Genomic DNA, 23,698 nt, shown 5'->3' with positions numbered 1-23,698 from the left:
CCAACTGTCCGTGGTGTCAATCACACTGCTCTCCGGTGACGATTCCTATATATAGGCTATATCAGGCCGCGGAAGCACACGTCACAGTTCACATCTGTCTTCTGTACACTGACCAGTTACTTACATACTTTTATATGTAAAAAACATATAGTTTCTCTTGTGACGAAAACTATCCCGTTCATCTTAACTTAAATGTTATGTGAAACACTCTGGGCACTGACGGACACTGGCTTCTTAACGCAGACTCTTCATGACACCGAGTTTTCTGTACTATTCCTAGACACACAGTTGTCACCTTAAATTCTCAACGCAGATTCGCAACTTCTCAACAACAGATTCTCCGGCACAAGTTCTAGACACACACTTGTCACCTCAATTCTCAAAACCGATTCTTCTGTCTAGCTTATAGACGCACACTGAACCGCCAAGATTCACCGTTGGGTTAGGGTTTTTTGTCCAAGTCCACTTTCTATTGGCTGGCGTGGAGGAGGGGGTTGGTTGCAGGGAAGAATGGAAATATTTCAAGTTGGGGAGACAAAGAGGCTTCTGGGAGCGAAAGCGCAAATATAGCCGTCGCCCTTTGTGGGCAAGGCAAATGACCTTTGCTTGGCTTCTCTGAAACTGACGGGGATTTGGAGACGTGCTGAATGTTCGATAATAATAATAAATGTAGAAGAAAAATGATATATGTAGATATTGATAATAGTGTGCACGTATGGAGAAACGGGTACACACTGTAAGCAAGTCGTTCTCCCCCCGTTGCTGTATGGGTTAATGCTGTCACCTTTATAATTATGGGGTCGTAAGTTCCATTTTTTGTAAAAAAATATGGTTTCCGTATTTTTAAACAGTAGGCGCAGTTTCGCAATAAAGCGGACTTGAAAAAGGGTTACATGCGTAGTTCTAAGCAAAAATTAATGTAGGTTGACCATATTTTCTGAAATAAAATGCAGGACATTCATACAGCTATAACTGAAATAGCACTGCGTCAAGTGTACCCCTCCCTCTTTAACAAAGGACATGTCTCCTAAATATTACACATTTGTCTTCAATCTGTTTTCTTGTTGATTTGATTTAAGTTTTGTTATTTAACGTCGCTTTTTTGTTATTTTGACTAATTGCAACAATGATTATGAGTGATGTTATGATTAAATTCATGAATGGACACTCGCAAAGAATATCAATGCCCAGGCTGGGACTCGACCCCAGATCCCCTGGCGTCCTAGCGTTCAACCACTCCGTCACGGAGGAATTCCCTTCTTATATATTTCCCTTTCATTTCTCCTTTTCGTTCCTCCTTCTACTTATCTTCTTAATTTTACAGATTAACCTTCCTATCTGTATCGTTTTATTTGCATTTCCTTATTTTCTTACCACGAAACATCCATACATCATGAAATAATATTAATCATTTAATTAATATTAACATTAACATAATAACAATAACATTAATCAATATTGAGATTATATTTGTCTCTCACTGCAGCTTTAGTAATCATCTCATCAATGCATAAAAAAAGGCATGCAAATCCCAAAAATTAGGCTATTTTTAATATTCAAAGTGCCCTTGCATGTACTTTTACTCATTACGCGTATCGTTTCATACGAACAGACTGCATACAATATCTGCTTCTAAGTAATAAATATAAGCTTTGCAGTGAGCCTGTAAAACATCCATGCCCATGCAGGGATTCGAACCCGGAACCCTTGGCTTCGCAGCGCGATGTGCTCACCATTCCGCTACGGTGGCCGGTTCCCGCTGGGTGCGAAAGCGATTTCAATGTTATGAGGAACTCTGTAACTACTATCCGTAATGCACACAAAAACACTGTCATCAGTGATGTTAGTAATCATCCATTAACTATCCTGTCGAGGGGTTCGCAGCTGACTGCTCAGTGTAAGTAAGACACAGGCCCGAGTCCGTTGAAATTTTGCCACACCGAAGTAAACTACTCATGTGAAATTGATCTTCCTATCACATAAGTTTCTATTACATATTTTTTTACAGTTTGTTTTAAATTTTACTGGTACAACACTTCAATAACCCTCCCCCCCTCGTCAATAAATAGATTAATTTGAACCCTGAGAGATTAATACACGTCTACTCGATAAAGAAATGGAGACGTTGGGATTTTCACCTCTGACGTCTCATTCACTGGAAAGATAAATAATAAAGCCGACGGTTTACCTCTTTACCTCCTGTTTTATTACATAGCATAGATGATGGCGTGCATACGTTTCAACTACATTGTATTATTGTTTCAGATTCTGGAAAAATGTGAAATCTGGTGGATTGCACAGTATTATGCAAGGTATTATAAATGCATTTGCGCCTAAACTATAAGTATACGTGCGTCTCTTCTTTCTGATTTGGTGACTATTCCTTTAGGTGAGGACTTCAACCTTACGAAACAATTTATCTGCTTTCAATTAGAACAAGAGTAATTGTAATTATTCTGTAACAACAGTCCTCCGTTTGCTTTATTAGACATCATGTTAGAAGCGAGAAACGGGTGGGGGGGACTGCGCCATCGAGATTTTTGTGGGGGATTTTGTTCTCTTTCAAATAACATAAAAAAAGTAAAAAAAAAAAGAGGTAAAGTGCTCCCCTGTGCATAGCACCACGCCATGAAGGCGTATAGGGGGTGTGGGGGTAACGCCCCACACTTTCTTGATCCGGTCGTGAGTGGGGGTGATGTGATCAGCATCACGCCCCAGACCGCCTTTACCCCCCAGGGTTTCCCCCAGGTACCCATGTTATTCGACGCTGGGTGGGCGCCGGGGCCGCTCCCACCGTTAGAAAAGTTCCCGGATTTGAACCGGCCGGGAATCGAACCCGGGACCTTTAGCATGGTAGTCAGACGCGTTACCGACTGAGCCACCGCGGCCACCAAATAACATAAAATGCAATATTTATATATTTTTCTATATCTAACATTTTTACAACTTAAAAGCACCATATTTTATCCACTAGATGAAGAAAAGGAAACACGTAGGGGCAGGGGTGCTCACAGGTGGGTTTGTGGACACCCGTTGCGTAAACCCTATTTGGAGGGGGAATTTTTATGATGGAAATTTGACGTGAACAACATATCATTGGACACAAGTTACTATTGCTGCTATATAAATAGCAATTTGTAGACATCCAAGGGAAATATAAAGGGTAATATGTATTATCGAGAGCGGGGTGGAAGGAGATATCCAACTCTTACATATTGACACATGGATTCTGGGTGGATTGAGAATTAAACGTTGGGGGAGGGGTCAATATCCAACTCTTGAATATCAATGTGAAGTCTTAGATTATAGAGGGTAATTTAGTTATGGGGGATTGAGCTTTATATTGAGGGGGTATCCAATTCTTGTATATTACTATTGTCTAGACTGTTGCGAAAGTTCTGGTGACTGAGTGGGAGGCAACATCCACTCTTCAACATAATCAGTAAGTCTAAAATTGGCAGATAAATTTTGGTGAGAGGATTGAGTATTACATTTAAGGGGGGAGATATGAAGCCCTTGATAAAGTGTTAAATCTTAGATTGTCAAAGGATTTCTGTAGTGGGGGAGAGTTCGAATATTATATTTAGGGGATTATATTTAGCGATATGGTACCACACGTGTTTGGCTCCGAACGTGCGAAAAGAGAAGCTGACTGTAAAAAGTAAATATCGCGGGTCATAAGAAAGTATTGACATCCCATTAAATTAATATTCTTGAAAAACTGCTAAGGAATGAATGTAAAAATTTTATTGCTCGCTTTGCTCGCAATTTTGTGTTACGAAAATGTGTGTTCCGCGTTTTACTAAAGTTTTATACTATAGCTGCATTACGTAACATAACTTCTTACAGTATAATTCTTAGAGTGTTGGTATTCTGCTTAATTTAAATTTGTATGATGTACTTCTATTTGCAGTATTACTGTAGTATTGATTTCCTAAATGCTGTAAAAATTGTACTAACTGTACTTCATACAGTAACATCTTGCACGTTACACAATAAAACAGAAAAATAAAAATAAATAATATCAAATTCCTTCTCATTTCTAACATCTTGTCGCAGGACAAATTTACTTTAATAAGTGACATTTGCACTGAAGATAGAATCCACGTAATTATTGCTATGGATTACTAAGATATCTATATTTACCCCAAGCAGAGGGGGCGAGTTCTTTGAAGGAGGAACAATATAAAATTCTCGCCATTAGCTTAGGAATCTCTAGCTAAGGTTTTGCAATGTCTCGTGAAACAATAATTGAATTGGTCACACGGCTGCAGCATGTTATTTGGCTTTCCCAGGTTGAATTTTCTATCTTAAGTTGTGAAACAATTGAATACTATAATTGGTAAACGCTGTAAGTGCCACAATAATTCAAACACCGTTTTCCACGTTAAACTGTGAAATGTACCATGCTTTATAATGTGGTAAACGTGAAATGTGGCTGGTAACCCTCTAAGTAGTTCAAAGGGAGTGTAAAGAGGTCACTAGTGTGCATATTCTTACGGGCTGATGTGCGGAACGATGCGATTTCCCAACACTTTCGCTTTTGGCACTTAAAACGTTTACCACTTTTAGTCCTCAATTTTTGTTAAATACTCAAATTGTTGGTTTTATAAATCTCATAAATCTTATTCTCCATTCACAAACTCTGTTTAAATTCATATTTATATAACTTAACTTATTACACTTAACGAATCAATGTGATAACTTTCAGTTATTTCGAAAACTGAACTATTTAAAATATATGAACAGTTTAACATGGTATTGTATTCAAATAAACATTAATTTTTACTTATTCATCCAAACTACTTGAAGGGGATTATGATGAACGATGTTGGGGAGGTAATGCTTCCACGGTCTTGGGGTGATGTTCGATTAAAGGTTATTAAAAGTAGGTTGCGTTCCAGTTTGGGGGATACATTACTGTCAAGTTTGCTTGTTTTGTGTAGTGAGGGTGACATTCTTGCACAAATTCCAAATGATGAAATAATAGATAAATTCGCAAGGTTCAGTATTCAGAGACAAAAGCTTCATTAAGTTCTTCATACTAAAGTTTGGTTTAGTATCAATGCTCTCTTGTAAATAAACATTAATTTGAAAGCATCACAAATGTTCTACATCTGATATTCGTTTTCAATGAGTAATCAAAAAACAGAGAAAAAATAGTAATATGGCTTATCATTCACGTGATACTCTGAGAACTTAAGATTTCTTGTCATCCAAAAAATGTATTGTGTAAGCTGTGGTTAAATATAGACTATACGATTAATTGGTTTCTTTCTACAAAATATTAAGTTTTTAGTTCTTTCTAGGAAAGCAATTATACATTTTGTTCATATACATCTTTCAATAAATGACCAAAAGAAATAAATAGTAAAAAGTCAATACATGTCTTTCCTAAAATTCATATAATTATAATTACCTATTGTATTCCAAATATGCAGGATATTTTCTCTTAAAAGAAGTCGCACATTGTTATTTCATATAAATTTAAGCAGCATAATGCATTTTATGATGTTTTATATGTTTAGAGTTATCTTTATATCCATACCATGTAGTTTGATGTGGCAATTCATCTAGACGCCAAAGAGATCATCGAGTCTCCACTTTGCACTACACAGTATTTGATGTAATAGTGACATGTTAGATGAAGAAAAAGAATAACTCAGGACGGGGAGTATCAAGTGAAGTATTCATTAAAACTAAATAAAAAAAATGTCCGAAAACACTGTCCTAATTAAATACTTTATAAGGATTATGAGGGGGTTTATTGGCTCTTGGGGAATTCGTCATTGGCTTTTGGGGGGATTGCGCCATTTGGTTTGAGGGGGATGGGCACCCCTGGCCACAAATATAGACATTTCACACTGTGCTTTGAGTATGGAAGAGGGACCTGTCGGGAAGTTGCTTACTCTCAGCTGCAGCTCATGAAGTTACCACATTAACGACGTTCTGGTCATACAAATATCGCAGGGTATTCAGGCAACACTTGAAGAAATATACTGCACGTACAATTATGTTGCAAGAAGAGGACATTTGATTTAATTACATATGAACATGCTGTAAAGATGACCGTTCCTAAGCTATAAAATGACTTTACTCGAAGTAAAGTGTTCAAGTTAGTTTTAATATTTCATGTATCATGAATAATTATAACTCATGTTTGGATGGAAATGATTTATTTTCTTCATTTGGTTATTTATTGTATTCTCCGAATGCAAGGAAAAATCAATAGAAACAAATGTTCTTTTGTGAATTTTTATTTTCAAACAAGATATCAAATTTTCGTGATCACACAAAAAACATCTTCCCTAATTTAGTGGGTATAATTGTTTAAATGTATGTGAAATAACACCATGAGAAATAAATTCCATTGTATTATGAAGGAGGAATGGAAAATTCTTCGCTCTCAGCAAAGCCATAACTCCTTTCAGAGAGATAGTCCAAGATGAGCAGAAGTCCAACGGAATATGTGATGTTCTCTCTCAGTGAAGGATTCCGATAGGCTGAGTAGGATCCATTGCCTGACTGCTCTGTTCCGAGTGTCATGTATGACGTTCTTTCCATCACATCCTTCAAGATATAATATTACAATTAGATTTTAAGTTAGCAGACTTACTGAACGAATTTCTAATTTTGTAGAGAAAAAAAAATCATTCTGCATACACCTTTACAATCTACAAATGATAGTGAGTATTACATATTTTCATATTAATGATTTCATTAAATTTGTTTAAAATAGGAACTATATACCCAGGAAAAGTAAACATAAAAACGTTATTTGAGTCTTTAAAATAATATATAGATATTCACAACGGCAACATTTATCTCAGCGCAATAGTGCTCAACAAGTAAACAAAATTTCATCCCATCTGAGAATATGTGCATTATCATAGTACTAGTTTTTAAATAAATAAACTGTAATTTTCAGTACTACAACTTGACGTAACTGCTCAACGTGACAATTGTTACTACTACGAAGATGTCAAAATTCTGAAAGATGGAAAACATGAAATTCAAGTTACAGAATATTATATTCCTATTTATATTATTCTAAAAATCTATAAATATACATTTATAAATACATAAATATGCCTCAATAAGTATGCTATTTGCTATTGTCCTTTAAATGCACTATTTGAATTTACGTCCTTAGGTTAGAGCTGCGGTGGTTAATACCTAGGATGTCTGACTGCCACACTGAGAACCCCGGTTCGATTCGCAGATGTATAGGTATTCTCAGGTGGGATATTTTCCGGAACGGAGCAGCTCAGGAGTTAAAATAATCCTCAGGACAACATTTACATTGTTGTGTTGCTGAACACATCACCTCACTTGTTGCAACGCACAGGGGAAACCAATCACTCCGCCACCATATGTTTTTGCTCACCTGATGCAGAAATGACAAGTTATAGCTAACTCAGGGTTCCCAAATGTTTTCGTTTCACGGCGCCCTGAGTGTTTCAAGATTTTTCCTCTGCGCCAAAGTCAGAATATAGGCCTATCTAACACTTGCAGCGATCTGTTAGTGTCGTTACATTGCTTGCCGCAAGTTAAGAAATAAACCTCATATTTCAAACATTTTAGGTGTAAGAAGTACTAAATAAGTATTTGGATTGATGCGATGGTCAGATTCGAAAACCATGTCTAGCCTTTAGACTAACAAGTAAGTGTCGTTTCAGGGAAAATATTGGAGCGTTTCGCAGTGACCCTGTAAGCCAGCCACGACTCCCCAGGGACACTTTGCGAACCACTGAGCTAACTTGTCATTTCTGCATTAGGTGAACAAAAACATTTAGTGTCGGAGTGATTATCGCAGCACGCTAGTACGCTTGGAGTCACGGGTTTGAATCCTGGACTGGGCATGGGTGTTCTTTGTGAGTGTCCTTTCATCAATTTCATCATAACATCACTCATCGTCATCATCGAGATGAACCAAAAGTAGTACGAGAACGAAGTTAAATAAACCAAATGAATCAAGCTAGCAAGCTAGAGCCCTTAAAAAAATAACATTAACATTGCTAACAAAGGAGGGGGAGGGGCATTTCAATTAATAATTCTTGCAGCATTCTCGGCGGCAAATGATGAAGAGCTTTTTCGGGATATCAGCCAGGTGTTTTCCGGATAAGCTCATTAAAACGCCGAATGTTCGGAAGCCTATCTGGAAATCACCTGGTTGATACCCCGAAAAAGCTGATCATCATTTCAATTTAGTTTGTTACTTGTTAAAACACTAAATGTTCTCGAAACGTAAAAGCTGAATTTAAATATTCCAATTTCAGTTGAGCGTAGGCAATTAAATATATTTTCCCATAGTACATAGAATGCACTATTGAAACTCGTAGCTCCAGATTGCGTTAGTCTCGAGTAGTATAATCCAAATATGTGTGCCATTCAAAATGTCCCAAGTAACGATATACATAAAAATGTATATATCAACATACATATCGTAAACAGTGGAACAGGGTGGATGTCAAATATATGTAGATATTTTAGATAATTGCCTTTAGATAATTTCCAACTTCAGGCCATTTTTTACAGTTTTAAAATTATTTATTTGCTACAATTTCTGAGATCGTTACAAATAGCCTATGAGGTTGTTACATCAATACCTTACAACTCGACACTACAAAGTTCGAAATGCATTTTTGTTTTGTTACTTTGCCCCATGTCAGACCAACAGTGTTTTTATTGGAATATTTTATTAATATGTTAATCAATTTGTTAATTACGCGTATTAAATTGTATGTGTGTTGAGTGTAACTCAATTTATTTTGCATTTTTTGGTCTTTGTATAGAAAGCATGTAGCACTCTGTTCTTTAATCGTGTTTCGAACGATCAGGAAAGGCGGACCTTTTTAGTAGTTTGCAAGTTATAACTTTGAAAGAAGGGCCGTTGGCAACAGACGCCAACGAAAGGTATATATATATAAACTCCCAGATGAGAGTAGGGAAGGTCGGCTGTTGGAACTGAGAATTGGAAGGGAGAGGCTGTTTTTGCTTCCGTCAGCTCGGATCGGAGGACAGATCTCCACCGCGAAGGATGCTGTAAAAAATAGGATATATTTATTGACCTTTAGAATGTATACATTCATAACGTTATCATACGTTTCATTGGATCACATTTTCACTACATTTCATTAGAAACTTTTCATTATAACTTATTTGATGAACAAGATACACTAGTTCACGGAATGAACCATAATACAATAGCAACTTATATTAGAACATGAGAAATTCAGTAGTACAGTTAATATAAAATAATACTTTTTGAGACACATATACATAGGCTATCTAACGGGAGAGAACCCTCGAACTAAGCCCGAGGAAATTGGTTTTCTTGGCTAGCTGGTTCCTACATTTCTGATTTACAGGTAAAAGGGTAGTTTGTTGTGGATGTTATTTGGAAGCAACTACGGTGCGCCGGGCAGCCTAGTGCCTTGTCACCGTGGAGTGTGTTAAAATGTAAACTTCCGGCAACCTCGCGCCTGTTCAGACATTTGTTGGAGTTACGTGAGTCTAACTTGTGACAAGCGTACTCCCGATGTAATTCATGAAATGTAAAGCATCCAGGTACAAATATTAGAGATCCAACATCACAAAATTATAGTTTTGGCCCTATAATTATTAGAGAAACGAACGTTCAGATATGGCTTGTATATATTATTATTGACCTTAATTAAACTTAGAAAATATTCCAATTTCACAGTTGCTGGACATTGTAATTTATCCCCTATAACAATAAGGTTTCTCAAAAGGTTATACGTTGTCTCTTGGTATTTGCAGTTAATTATATGATTATGCTGACTTGTTACAACCCACGTGCATTGACGTACAAAGAAAGATACCCCTAGACAAATCAGAGCCGAGTACGGAGTGCACCGAATCTAGAGTGTGGAGGTAAAGTGTGGGAGGGGGCCGGGCGAGTAACAGTTTATAAGGAAGTGTGAGTAGAGGGAAGGCAAAAAGGGAGGAAGTCGTGAAGGTTTTCAAGCTGATAAATGCCGTGCATTTTGCGAGATTTGGCTGATATTCTCACTGAAGCTCGATATCTTGGATGACTGGAAGTGTATTGCATATGAGCAAATTTAATTGTGAAGTTTCAAAATGATAGCATAAAAAACTATTTTTGCTTTTACGTGTACTCCGCGTCGTATAGGAATTTCCTCCACTATGTAGAAGGAATATTTTCCAGGTATAATTCAATTTATCTCTAGTAAATATTTGAGTGACTAACACTATAAAACAGATAAAGATTGTTTTACATTATAGTGTATTCACTCAAATGAAAAAAAACAACACATGTCTGGTTAGTAACTATAATCACAGGAAAGTTAAGGGATAACACCTTAAAATAAAAGCAATTTCCGAGAAAGTTGAGGGCAATTTTCAGATATTTTAACATCGGTAACTCCTGTGTATTTGAAGCAATTGACGTTACACGACATTGTATCGTATAATTACAAAAACAATTACTGATATTTTCAATTCTCTGTTAAAGAAAATATTTATGAAGCATATTAAACTAAACTGACAATAATGTTTGAGCATTGATTCAGTAAAACGCTCTTAATAAACTATCAAAGTAAAATGCTTACTTCAGGACTCTGCATACACGACATTCTCGTAGAATAAGAACAGGAAATCTCAGACGTTTTACTACACTCGAGCTGAGATATCCGTAATGTAATGTGAACATTTAGATAGGTATATGGATCATAATGGGGCAAAGTCACTACTTTTGTGACCACAGAAACATGTTAAGCTTCAATCTGCAATTGACATAACGTCTAATTAACTTGGTCAGGTGTCCTGGTACTGAATTTTAATTAAACTGGTGAAAAGAGCGTTTCAAGATAGTGGGTGGAAATGAAGTTTTCTTTCTTCTTGGCTTTTCAAATTCTTTTATACAAATTTTCTGAGATTGGAATGCGCGTCTAGCAACAATTTTAGGACATTGCTGCAGAGTTAGTTTCGTATTGGAAACTTAAAACTAGTAAGATGCGTTGTTCTGGAAGATCGCATGTCCATTTGGAGTGGTAAATCAACAATGTCCTGACCACACAAACTGCCCTAATTTTATATCTTGTGATCGTAAATTATCACAACAGCCAAAGGATATCAGTAAAGGGAATAATTATGGCGTACGTATAACCTATCGTTACAAAACTATGTAAACACACTTGGTACGGTTAATGTTATATCAGTGTATCTAATTTTTACTCTATATCTTGTGGAAACATTAATAGTGACTTTGTAAAAGCTGATAATTACATCTATAATGCAACAAAATCTTCCAGTACCTTAGAGAGCTCTCCAGCTACGTAGAAGCTCTTGTTGACCAAAGCACTCACTTCCTCTTGGATATCTGGGGAGTTGAACTGCTGTCCCCCTGTTTCCTCGGATGATTCTTGTGGGAAAACCAACAAGAAATAGGCGCTGGAAGAAAATATTTATGTGTTACTTTTTCACAAGTTCTATTTACTTTTGTGGCGTGTTAATTAATCGAAACGTTTTCTTTAATACATATTGCGTGCAACAACACATCCAACTCATGGAGGTTCGTAATGCAATATAATAATGTATTATGCAATACATTGTCGCTATTTTGAAATTATCTTAGTCATCCATTCTAAAACATTCTCCATTTATTATATTAATATAAGTTACAACACATGGTTAACTGTAATCTTTTCGATGTGTAAATAGGTTGCTAGATGTATAATTTGGAGTAGAACATGTAAACTCATATATTTTAAGATATATATTTCAGTGTGAATATTAATATGTAGATATTACAAAAATACAGAAAATTATACTAGTGTTAATATTATATTTAATTACACGTATTCAACTTTCTAAAAAAAAGACCTTGTTGCGTGCTATAGCTCTTGTCTGGTCTTACGGCGGGCGTCCTGCATGCTGGCAAGATAAGTGAGGAGCGGGGAAAACGCCCCAGACCAACCAGAGAAGAGCGGTGGCGCCAAGAGTTATGATGTCGCGGGAGGAGGTGCTGCGCGCAACTCCTCCTACAAACTTCTGTGTTTCTCATCGCGCTGGATTGGTCGCTTCCCATTCCCAAACTTATCCTGCCAGTTTGCAGGAATCCCGCCGTAAGACCAGAGAAGAGCTATAGTGTAAAACCATTCTCTATGACATTCAGAGAATTATTAGAAGCAAAGAGTCTTCACATTCCAAATTACGTTAAATTACGACGATTATTTAGTATCTCAAGACAGCATATCATCTTTGTATACATTTCTATTCCTGTGGGGCCTCAATGGTGACTTTGATGACTCCATTGCCTAGAACATCCTTCAGCACAGAAGGACTCTTTGCCATCAGAGAAGTCGGAGACTGTCAGATTGACTGCTGGTCCCATATTGCGAAGATTATATAGTATGCTAAGACAGGAACTCACTTTGTTAGATCTTTGTATGGCTGTAGAGTCTCAATGGTGACGGTGACGAATTCATTGTCTGCTGCCTCTTTCAGCAAAGAAGGACTATTCGCATCAGAGCAGTCGGAGCCTTCGTGCTGGCTGTCAAAGTGACTGTCAATCTCATATTACTTTACACTGCGAAGATTATATAGTGTGCTAAGACAACAACTCACCTTCTTAGATCTTTGTATTCCTGTGGAGCCTCCTCAATGGTGACGTTGACGACTCCGTTGCTTGCAAAGTACTCTTTGTCATCAGAGTAGGCTGAGGTTTCGTACTGGTGGTCAAAGTAACTGCTAGTTCCATATTACATTACATTGCAAAGATTATATAGTGTGCTAAGACAGCAACTCACCTTGTTAGATCTTTGCATGCCTGTGGAGTCGCAATGGTGACGTTGACGAATTCATTGCCTGCAGCCTCCTTCTGCAAAGTACAGCTATTCGTTTCAGAGCAGTCGGAGTCTTCGTGCTGGCGGTCAAAGTGACTGCTAGTCTTATATTACGCTACATTGCGAAGAATGTATAGTGTGCTAAGACAACAACTCACCTTGTTAGATCATTGTATTCCTGTGGGGCCTCAATGGTGACATTGACTACTCCATTGCCTGCAGCTTCCTTCAGCACAGATGGACTCTTCACCATCAGAGGAGTCGGAGGCTTCGTGCTGGCAGTCAAAGTGACGGCTGGTCCCATGGACACTGTCTTCGCAGAAACACTCACGGTGTACGTGGAGGCTGGATCCAAGTCGCTAAACTGGAAACAGTCAGTAGTCAACATCACAATAAATCACTCTCCACGGGACGACAATTTAAGGAGACAAGGGATGAAGGAGACTTCAGTTTCCTCAACTACAAAAATCTCACTAATCTCTAAAATGCTCAAGACAGGCAAAATTTTAAATATCTTTAATGTGGTGACCATTCGTAAGTACAGCTCTAGATATCCACGTTTCAAGGATTAAATTTCAGATTGAGAGTTTGTGCAATAATATACTTTCCTTTGGTGAAAATCGAAAACTGATCTTTTATCGTTGCGCGATTTACGTTTCAGTACTTAATTTATGTATTAATTCAGTGCGTTTATATTATGACTGATATTATTTTCATAACCACGGTGGCTAAGTCACTCCAGTCAGTGCCACGGCACGGTAGAGTAAAGATGTTTCGCGAGCTGCTGTGAGCAAACGATTTAACCGAGTACCGTGGTGAACTGTGTACGCTATGAAATTTGGATTTTTCCCACTGAAATTGTGCGTGGACTTGAACCGACAACATACGATCATCATGCAGCGTGAAAATACCATTCAGGTAAGCTTTGATAATGGAACAACAAAACCGAGTGCTAGTGAAATACATGAATGTATATACGGAACTTTTAAATTGACATTAGATGAAATATATGCCATACAGATACCGACAACTGTTGGCGGTGTATATGTAAAATTAGTAAGACGAGCAACAATGGATAAAATTCTATAAAAATATTCTGGTGAGGTAAACTTCCATTATGAAAATGGACAGATGACAAAAGTAAAACTCAGTGATGCTGACCGAGAAGTGAAATATATTCGAGTGTTCAATCTCCCGCTTGAATTAGATGATAGACATATAAGTGCCAAATTAAGTGACTTCGGTGTAGTAGGTAACACGTGAAACATGGAGCACGAAATTTAGATATCAAGTAGAAAATGGAATGCGAGTAGTGAAAATGTCATTGAAAAAACCCATACCGTCCTTTATTCAGGTCGATAAATTTATGGCGCACATAATATATACTGGACAGACACCCACGTGTGAAATTTGTGCTAGTGACCTTCACAAAAAACAGGACTGAAATACCCGGAAAACAACGGTATTACGTTTTCCAACTCGCCACATTAGATCTTATAGTGGAGCGCTGGTGCAGTTATCCATGGAAGACAAAGATGACGGAATGGAAAATGGAATTCCCCAGCAGACCTGTGACCAAAAAAATGAATGACAACAATAGCGACCAAGATACACCCCTTACCCCATTGATTCCGACCGTTCCAGTTGAAGAAAACGTGTCCAACCTTACAAGAAAACAATCAGATTCCTTCCTTGAACAACAAGTGGAACGTCACACCAACCCAAAATGTGGAAAACCGAGAAACGGACCACACTAATCTAATGGAACATGAAGAGGATGACGAATCAACGGATGCTGAATAGGATTCCTTACTTCCAAATAGAGGTGTGCGAAAGAGAGATAGATCTACGATCGTCCTCACAGAAATTATCGGCTGGAACTGTAAGTAAAACAATACAGAAACGTAAACATTAACAAAAAAAAACCCGCTTCATTTGCTTATCCTACGACGAAAAGTTTGAAAACAAATGACCCCAAATTCGATAGTAATGACAAGCCAATGGATGATAAGCCATGATATTGCAAAAGAACGGGTTACAAAATTTGGGTGTATAATGACCAAAAATGTTTGCACAATGTTATTATTTATAGTAATATGTCCCCTTTATTTCATCTTGCAAAGTAAATTGGCCAATCCGGTTCTTCGGTTAGCAACCATAAATGTAAATAAGTTAAGTAGTGACACTAAACTTATGGCCTTACATTGATTTGATTGATTTGGTGTTTTAAGTCCACTTTATGCACAGTAAGGCTAATCGGGACTGGACCTACAGTTTAAAGTGGGATCCGAACCACTATGTGCCTCCACCGGGTTCGAACCCGGGACCCCTTGATTACAAGGCAACGACGCTACCACTGCGCCATTTATGGCCTTACGTGAATCTTTAATTAATAATAATGTAGATGTTGCATGCATTCAAGAGGTGGGGGTTCCTTCCTTGAAATGTCATCAATATTATGAAAAATATAATAAGTGTGTTCAAAATTATACAGGAACATCCAATTTGGTACGTTATAGTTTAAACATGTTAAATGTTCAGTTTCACCCGGGTGGGAGGATTATAATTGGTGGTAACTTAAGTATTTGTAATCTGTATGTTCCTTCTGGTTTTCAAAATAGAAATTTTATAACACAGGAATTAGCTCCTTGTTTAGATGGTCACACAGATCGACTTTGTGTTACTGGAGATTGGAATTGTACGTTACATAAAGAAGACCAAACTTCCACCTTCAGTTATTCCCCAGAACTCAACTCTTTAGTAACTGGTCTAAATCTCGTTGATGTATGGAAAAAATTACAACCAGAAAAATTAGGCTTTACTTATAAAACACAAACCGGGGCATCGCGTTTAGACCGTATGTATGTTCATAATAGTTTGCAACATTTGGTGTCAGACATTGAGGTAATTCCTGTAGTTTTTAGCGATCATGATGCAGTAGTAATGAAAATGAGATCCCCATTTGAATATATACACGTGGAAAGGGGATATTGGATTATGAGTACCATAGTACTAAAGGAGGATCAATTTATTGAAGCCTTTCAAACGGCATGGGAAAGCTGAGAAATACCAACATTATACGATAGTGGGATCAAGTTTCTAAACCATCCCTCCAAAGACTTTGTCGTACGTATTGTATAAAAAAGACGAGAAACTGGAAGAATTTAGTAAATTTTTATTTTTGTGTGTTACGAGAACTTCATAATAAGGCACGAATGGATAGGTCGACACAAAGTCGTATAAAAAAGGTCAAGGCGCAATTAATTCAGTTATATGCCAAAAGGGTAAATAGCATAAAGGCAAGAAGTAAATTAATAAATATTGACCCGGACGAAAATGTATCTTTAAATCATGTAGTTCAAATACATAAAAGAAAATAAAAAATGTAATTACCAAAAACCAAAATAATGAAGGAGAATGGTGTCAAAACGAAAAAAACTGTACGTAATTTATTACGGGAAAACCTTCGTGAAATATATAATGTTCCAAGTAATTCCCTGCCTGATTCCACAGAATATGTCCAACAATATTGTCCTCATGCTGAGTTTGAAAATGAGACACAAGACGGAACAGAATTTACGATAGACGAAGTTTATCACGCAGTGTGTGCGGCAAAATCGAAATTCTCGCCAGGCCTAGATGGAATTTCTGGTACCTTTTATTATCAATTTAGACTCTTATAGGACCTACGGTAACATATTGGATAAATGCAGTCCTTACGACAGGGCAACTGAGTAACTTATGTAAAACGGGGGTTGCAATTTTCATCAAAAAATATATCATCTGCTATCCAACATAAGAGATTGTATTTCACTGTGTAAAAATACTAAGACAGATGCTTTATTAGTGTCTGTTGACTTTACTCAGGCGTTTGATCGTGTAAACCACCAGTATTTATGGTAGGTGTTAAATTATATGGGTATACAACCGGTCCTTATTACTCAAATTCGGAATTTAATGGAAGGTATACACATCAAAACAAAGGTAAAGGAATTTCTCTCTAAGCCCTTTTTAGTACCTCAACGTAATCCCTTGTCCCTGGCGCTATTTGCGTTATCTTTGGCCCCCTTTCTATATAATGTACATGAACAAGTTCAAGGATTTTCTGTAAACGGATTCCACATGAAGGTCAACGCCTTTGTGGATGACGTAACGGTTGTTTGTAAACACACTGCAGATGCTTTGGCCTTAAAAAAAGTGTCTTATCGATTACTAGAGAGTATCGGGTGCCAAGGTCAACAACTTGAAAACACGTTGTATGGCTTTGAGGTTACAGTGGCCTGTTTCAGCTACAACAGTGTTCCCAATGCAAAATTCGCTAAAGATATTGGGAATAATGTTTGGCTCTACCATTAAAGTAAGTATAAACTTAAGATATCAGAAATTATGTACAAATTTAAGGTATTAATTACACATGTATAATCATCTTGACTTATGTTTAATTTCGCGAATTACTTTCTTAAATATATATGGCCTGTCAAGATTATGGTATACTTGTCAGATACTACCATTAACACCTCAATATACGGCCACAATCAAGGGCCTGATTGGAAAATTTGCGTGGAAAAATAACGTTTTTAAAGTTAGACAATCTAGTCTTACACGTTCCTATGTACAGGGTGGCCTTGCATTGATCGATTTCCAAGTGAAAGCGAGAACCTTGTTCTATCAGTGGTTTGTAGCGCGGGCGTTCAGCGTAAATGAACCAAATGCTGACTTCTTACGACAATCGTTCACTGAAATTCCACTGGTGTCTCCGGTAAACAAACCAAAGGTGCCACCTTTCTTCAGTCATTATTCTCCTGTGATAATTTATTTAATATACGCTTTGATGAGAAATGACGATCCACCAAAACAAACTCTACGCCAAATCTATAAACAAAATATTGCCAAGGAATATCCTGCTTCACATTTTATGGCGAAATATCCAACTTATAAATGGAACATATTTTGGAAAAATATACATGCACGCCACCTCACAAAAAAACAAAGATCATGTTGGTTTAGAGCGATAAATGAGTTAATAGATTGTAAGGAAAAAGAGCTAGATTAGGATTTAGTATAGATGCGTTATGTACCACGTGTAATGAAACTAATACAATCGAACATCGTCTGACTAAATGTGGAGAAAAGAAAGAGGCATGGTTATTTCTACAACAATGTATAAGTAGAATTTGTTGTTTGTCACCCATTAGTGTTAAGGTAGACTATATCTTAAAGCCGGAGTTCACTTTTTTTCGGGCTACCAAACAAATACATTATACAAATACATTACCCCCACACCCTCTATACGCCTTCATGGCGTGGTGCTAAGCACAGGGGAGCACTTTACCTTTTTTATTATTATTTTCATGACACTTGTTTTGACATAGTAATGTGACACATTCACTTATCCACTTTCCAAAACACGAATGGCATGAACTTGCAGAATAAAACATATCCATTTAGTGCTGTTACCAGAATTCTCAAAATTACTTATGAAAACAATAGCCTAGTAACAATTAATGAAAGACCTCTCTCGGGTAAAGCTGTTGTCTGGTCCTGTTACAGTACTGAGTTCAATTACAAGTGGAGAAGACAGATTCCGTATTTTCCCGGATCCGTCTGTAATATGTAAGTCCAGTACTGATTATCCCATCTGAGCGTAAGATGTACTTAAAGCTAACTTTTGACCATTAATCATAAAAAAAATATGTCAGTTGTACATAGTTACATTTTTATAAACACACTTAGTAGTTGATATTGATACAACTAGCTATGCTATGAAGAAGTAATAGCATTGAACAGTTATGCATAGTCTTAGGTGACAACTCAACTTCCCTTGGTGAGGGCAACCATCCAACTCACTTCATACTGGTAGCTCTCCTCTTCAGTCCTAACCAGGTGCTCGGCGATGGGGTAGTACTTGCAGCACTCGGACGAGTTGTAGGTGTCCACTTGCTCTACGTTGATGAGGAAAGACCTGAGGATTCCGTTAACCATCAAGGGGTGGCCCCATTCAACCCTCAGCGTGGAGGATGTCTTCGAGATAACTCTCAAATAGGGAGGAGCATCGGGAGCTGAAGAGAAATTATAAAGTTACTGTTTTAACAATAAGCAATTTATATATTTGTTTCTTAGTGTTTTGATTATTTTAGTGACCCTTTTATCTTTCCAAATTTAGGGTTAATGATTGGACGAAATAGAGAAACATATATCAGTGCTCAAGGAGGAACGTCAACCAAAAAACATCGGTTGAGAGATAACCTATATTGAACCCACACAGCAATCGGAGGAGCAATATTAATTGTTATACAGAAGGTCGATCCGCGTATATGTGTCCGATTTTGAACCGTCACTCCTGTGCACAATATCTACCGATCCAAGCAGTTAAAAGCGTGGGAGGACGGTTAGAGCCTGTAGTATCATGGCACTATCGCGAGTGTGTGTTGTGTGCATCATGGCTCCTACGGTGAACCGTTTTTGGGAGGACTACATAGTTGTACTTTTCCGTGCCAAATATTCGGTGTCAAAAATTCAGAAACAGTGCAAAGAACATGGATGCGCCTTGGATTCGACGAACATCAAGAACATAATCAAGCGGCATAAAAGCCACGAGGTTCCAGCTATTCAGTCGCCCACCAGAGGGACGACGAAGTGAGCGTGCATTGCAGTGATGCAACCCGTGTCTCGGAAGTTGCATCGAATGACACTACAGGAAGACCCCCCTATGCAATGTGTGATGGCCACACGACTCCACGTGGCCCAGTCAACTGTGAACCGCACCCTGTGTGAGAAATTAAACCTCCGGAAGGTTTTTCAAAGCCGTGAGTGAGGCTTATCGGTGTAAGGTCTCATCACATACATCTCGTTCTACCCAGAACTTTCTGCAACAGATGGCGACAGACACCGGCATTCCGGCTATTCCATTTCAAGATATACTGGCGAAGTCACCAGATGCGAGTCCCATGGATTTCTGTGGGTTTGGTCTACTGAAACGGGCACTTTCCTCTCATTGTGTCACCACTCTCTGGGGCCTGTGTAAAGCCTGTCAGGAGGAATGGCAGAAGATTCCACTTCCTGTACTTCGTCGTAGCCTCCAACAATGGAAGTTACGGTGCAGGGCTATTGCCAAGACACACGGTGATCACATTGAAGCCAACCGATGGTGGTCCGGTAGATTTTCATAAGGTAAGTGCTAGTCCACAATCGGACACATATAAGCGGATCGACCTTCTGTATTTTTACCTTTGTAACATCAAGATACTGTATCTTAGCCAAATTCAACTTACGTGGACATGACATAAACTTCAAAGCAGTAGCTTTAAGGGATCTCAATGAAAATGAAATTAATAATTTCGAATACTCTTTAATTTTTGTATTACCATACACGGTCAATTTTTGTAGAGCATAAGGTAAAGTATTCCGTTTCCTGCGACGTTCAATGAAGGCACATAGGGTGGATGTGGAAGTTGGGCCCTACATATTTTAGATATTAGGAGGTGATGTGATAAGCAACACGAATCGGAGGCTTTTCTTCTGCATGGGTGCACACGGGTCCCCATTTTGAGGCTGCGTGAAACGTAGAGTCCAGCGCAGATAATTCTGCCGTGCAATGCGCGACAGAACTAAAGAAGCAGTGTTGCTAATGGAGCAGATAGAAAAATCGCTGCGGTGCGCCGATGCACAGCTGTTACGTACAACAATAAAATTAGAGAATTCAGGTCTATCTAACGTTGAGTTTTAAACGTCATGCATTATACCAGGACTAGGATTAATATGTACTAACAAGTGACTATGTATGTAGCTACATACATATGGACTAAAAATTCGCAAAATATGAACTAACACATAAGTAAAATTACCAAAAATGCTGCAAAGAAGACTTCTTCATACGATTCCTTATTTGAGTGATTTCAAACAAAATAAAAAAATATATATATTATTTTTCATTGCATTAATGCACTGGTGGCGTTCTAACTTTTCACTCCCAAAACCCGTATACACTGGTATGGAACTGCAATGGCAGATAATAACATGCCAACGTGTTAAACCGCTACAATTGCACCATAACACTCCTCCTGAAGCAGTATTATTATTTCCTCTCTGAGATCGGCGACAGTCGGTTGCCTTTGTTGTACATTTACAAAGGATGCCGGCTTCCACAACAATAACAAGTACATATACTGCCACTAGACGATAAGCTGCGCGGCTTTTTCTTTTGTTATGAACCAGGGCCGGCGCTAGTCATTTTGCCTCTCTGGGAGGTGGCGGCAGATGCCGCTCTATTTCGACCCCCCCGGTCATTACGCAGCAACGGAAAATTGAAAATCAATATATTCCTAACTAAAACATCAAAATATAAAATAAATAATGAGACTTCTTATGCTATTTCAATACTATTCAGCGCAAAAGAATATCTCGCTCGATCACAGTTTTCAATAGGCTTATTTTTTTCTTCTCTTCAAATTTTGCCGCTCTGGGCGATGGGACGGTTCGCCCTCCCCTTCCGCCGGCCCTGCTATGAACTTGGTCACCCATCAAAGCATGGCAATTTTAACACAGAAAACAATATGTATCGCATTAAGCAGCAAAAATGACAGCCTCCTCTATGCAATTTCTACAAGAACACGTGCCGGAGCCAGAGTTGAAATGATGTTGGAGCCACATAATTTATTTATTTTGAATAATTCCAAAATTATGAAATATGAACAATTTGTTGCTGCTGTTCGCTGCTCTCTTGCCAAAATGCTTTATTGGGATGCTAACACCATGACTGGCTTCCTCCTTCATGAACTCGTGCACGTTGCTTAGAATTTCCCGAGCTTGGCTATGCAAGGTTTTTGATTTCAACTTCGACAGAACTGGAGGCATTATGGAATTTAACGTTCATCAGCAAACACACACTTTTACATAAACACACGCAATACACGCACACAACGTCAAACCGGTCAAATACTTAGTATAAAATAAAAATATGGTGCTTCCAATCCAACAAAACTCACCGCCACTTTACCTGCTTTCCCCTTCCGTGACAGAAATAGTGCTTCATTATTACAGTTGGCAACACTAGTTACTAGCTAGCCAATGAACATGCACTGCATAAAAGAAGCAACGACTACGCCGTGCTATATTGCCACATTGCCGTCCCTGCTGACCGGTGGGAACCGCGAGCTGGAGCGCTGTTCAATTGTTTTCAATGAAGTTTGCGCGAGTGTGTCCAGGAATGGAATGACAATATGGCAACAATAGCGAAGGTTTTCGAGCAGGGTAGAACACGTGATGCTAAGAGAGAGGGAGACGAAACGAAAATACGTTTCTACGCAACGGCAAATTTACGTGTGTGGCACTCTAAAACTGTTTTATTCAGGGACAAGGTTGGGTAAAATTCCGACATTAGGTCATTCACTTCAGGAATCGAGCTCTGGGTACCGCGTAGCAGTCATACGTTGCAGACACTGACATTTTATTTATTTAACAGTAAGTCAGTTTACAGTTATTTGAGGGCCTCCCCATGGAGCAGTGGTACAGTCACTTCCTTGTACTCAAGGGGTCCCGGGTTCGATACCCAGTGGAGGCACAAGTGGTTCGGATCCCACCTTAAACTGTAGGTCCAATCTCGATTAGCCTTACTGTGCATAAAGTGGACTTAAAACACCAACTCAAACCAGACATTTGATACAAGACAGAACGTGGACACTTCGGACTTTCGTACCAGGGAAGTGGGAGAAAGAGATTAGTGTGGCTGCTGTATGTACAGTGCAGTTAGACATATTTTTCAAACTAATACATCGGGTTCGATTCCCGGAGGCACATTGCACAGTGGTTTGGATCCCACTTTAAACTGTAGGTTCAGTCCCGATTAGCCTTTTGTGCATAAAGTTGACTTGAAACAACAATTCAATTCAATTCAATTCAAACTAATACACAAAGGAATTACCACGTCTCGAGCGTTCTGATACACTCGTTTATCCAGTTTGATAGATTTCCTTACGTTTTACAAGGGTTACATTGAGAATTGTGTGTCAGTTTGATGTATGGGGTTGTATGTCTGTCACAATGGTGTGCACTATACAATGACATATGGGCTTCTCAGGCAGATGGAAACGTTTGTCATATTTTTGTCCCACCAATATAGGGTTGCAGATAAATATATTATTTTAAGGCAAGGCAGTGCAGCATGGTTGCTTTTAAAATTCTGACGCTTTCGGGTGAATGTAGCATTAGCGAGCAGATCTCAAACATAGACATTCATTGTAAATATTTATATTGATGTAGTATGCTAGTGACAGAGACAGGTGATAATAGTTTAATTGTCTCCACAATCTTTTTTATTCTCACTGCCATCAGTCTGTTTTCGTGATTATCGGCCAAGCAAGAGTTTAGAACACTTCGTCCTATTTAATGTGTTTTACATAATGCAATATGCATTAATTTATAATTATATATTTTAAGACAAATAGCAAGAGCTTACAACACTTCTTTATATTTCATGTATACCACTTTTCATAGGGAAAACAATTTTAATTATTTTTCAAACATAACATAAAGATGAACAAATTGAGTATATTAAAATTTTGACTTCGTTTAGTGGAAATAGTGATTTTCTCAAATTTATATTTATAATAAGACATTCTCAAAATGAATAACATGTTTATCCATTACTACTTAGATAATGAGAAAGTTGACGAGGGTTTTCGAAAGTCACTGTCGAAATTACCTAAAAGTTCGGGCACTTTTACACAAAGTACATACATACATAAACTGGGTGCGAACAAACGTTCTATCGCCTTCCCGCGGTACACATATTATGGTACCGGCTACTCATTTAAGAGGTTAGTAATTTCTCTGTGAGACATTTGTATACCTAATCATTTACTAGAAGATTA

General features: G+C 38.0%; 1 protein-coding gene across 1 annotated transcript in view; it reads right to left on the bottom strand.

Moving 5' to 3' along the window:
* Positions 1-6,249: 6,249 nt before the first annotated feature.
* LOC145994362 (protein sidekick-1-like) overlaps positions 6,250-23,698 on the bottom strand; it is a 104,448-nt gene continuing 86,999 nt past the window's right edge. Inside the window, exons 12-15 of the mRNA XM_083130477.1 lie at positions 18,678-18,889; positions 12,989-13,194; positions 11,301-11,436; positions 6,250-6,570 (exon numbers count right to left, since the gene is read on the bottom strand). Of these exons, the coding sequence (XP_082986603.1) occupies positions 6,376-6,570; positions 11,301-11,436; positions 12,989-13,194; positions 18,678-18,889 (749 nt within the window). The 3' untranslated portion in view covers positions 6,250-6,375. The remainder of the gene's footprint in view (positions 6,571-11,300; positions 11,437-12,988; positions 13,195-18,677; positions 18,890-23,698) is intronic.

This window comes from Lepisma saccharinum, chromosome 10 (genome assembly GCF_977018435.1).
Source record: "Lepisma saccharinum chromosome 10, izLepSacc3.1, whole genome shotgun sequence".
Taxonomy (NCBI): Eukaryota; Metazoa; Arthropoda; class Insecta; order Zygentoma; family Lepismatidae; genus Lepisma; species Lepisma saccharinum.
Note: the sequence above shows the minus strand (reverse complement) of the source record. Positions and strands in the feature narration are given on the sequence as shown.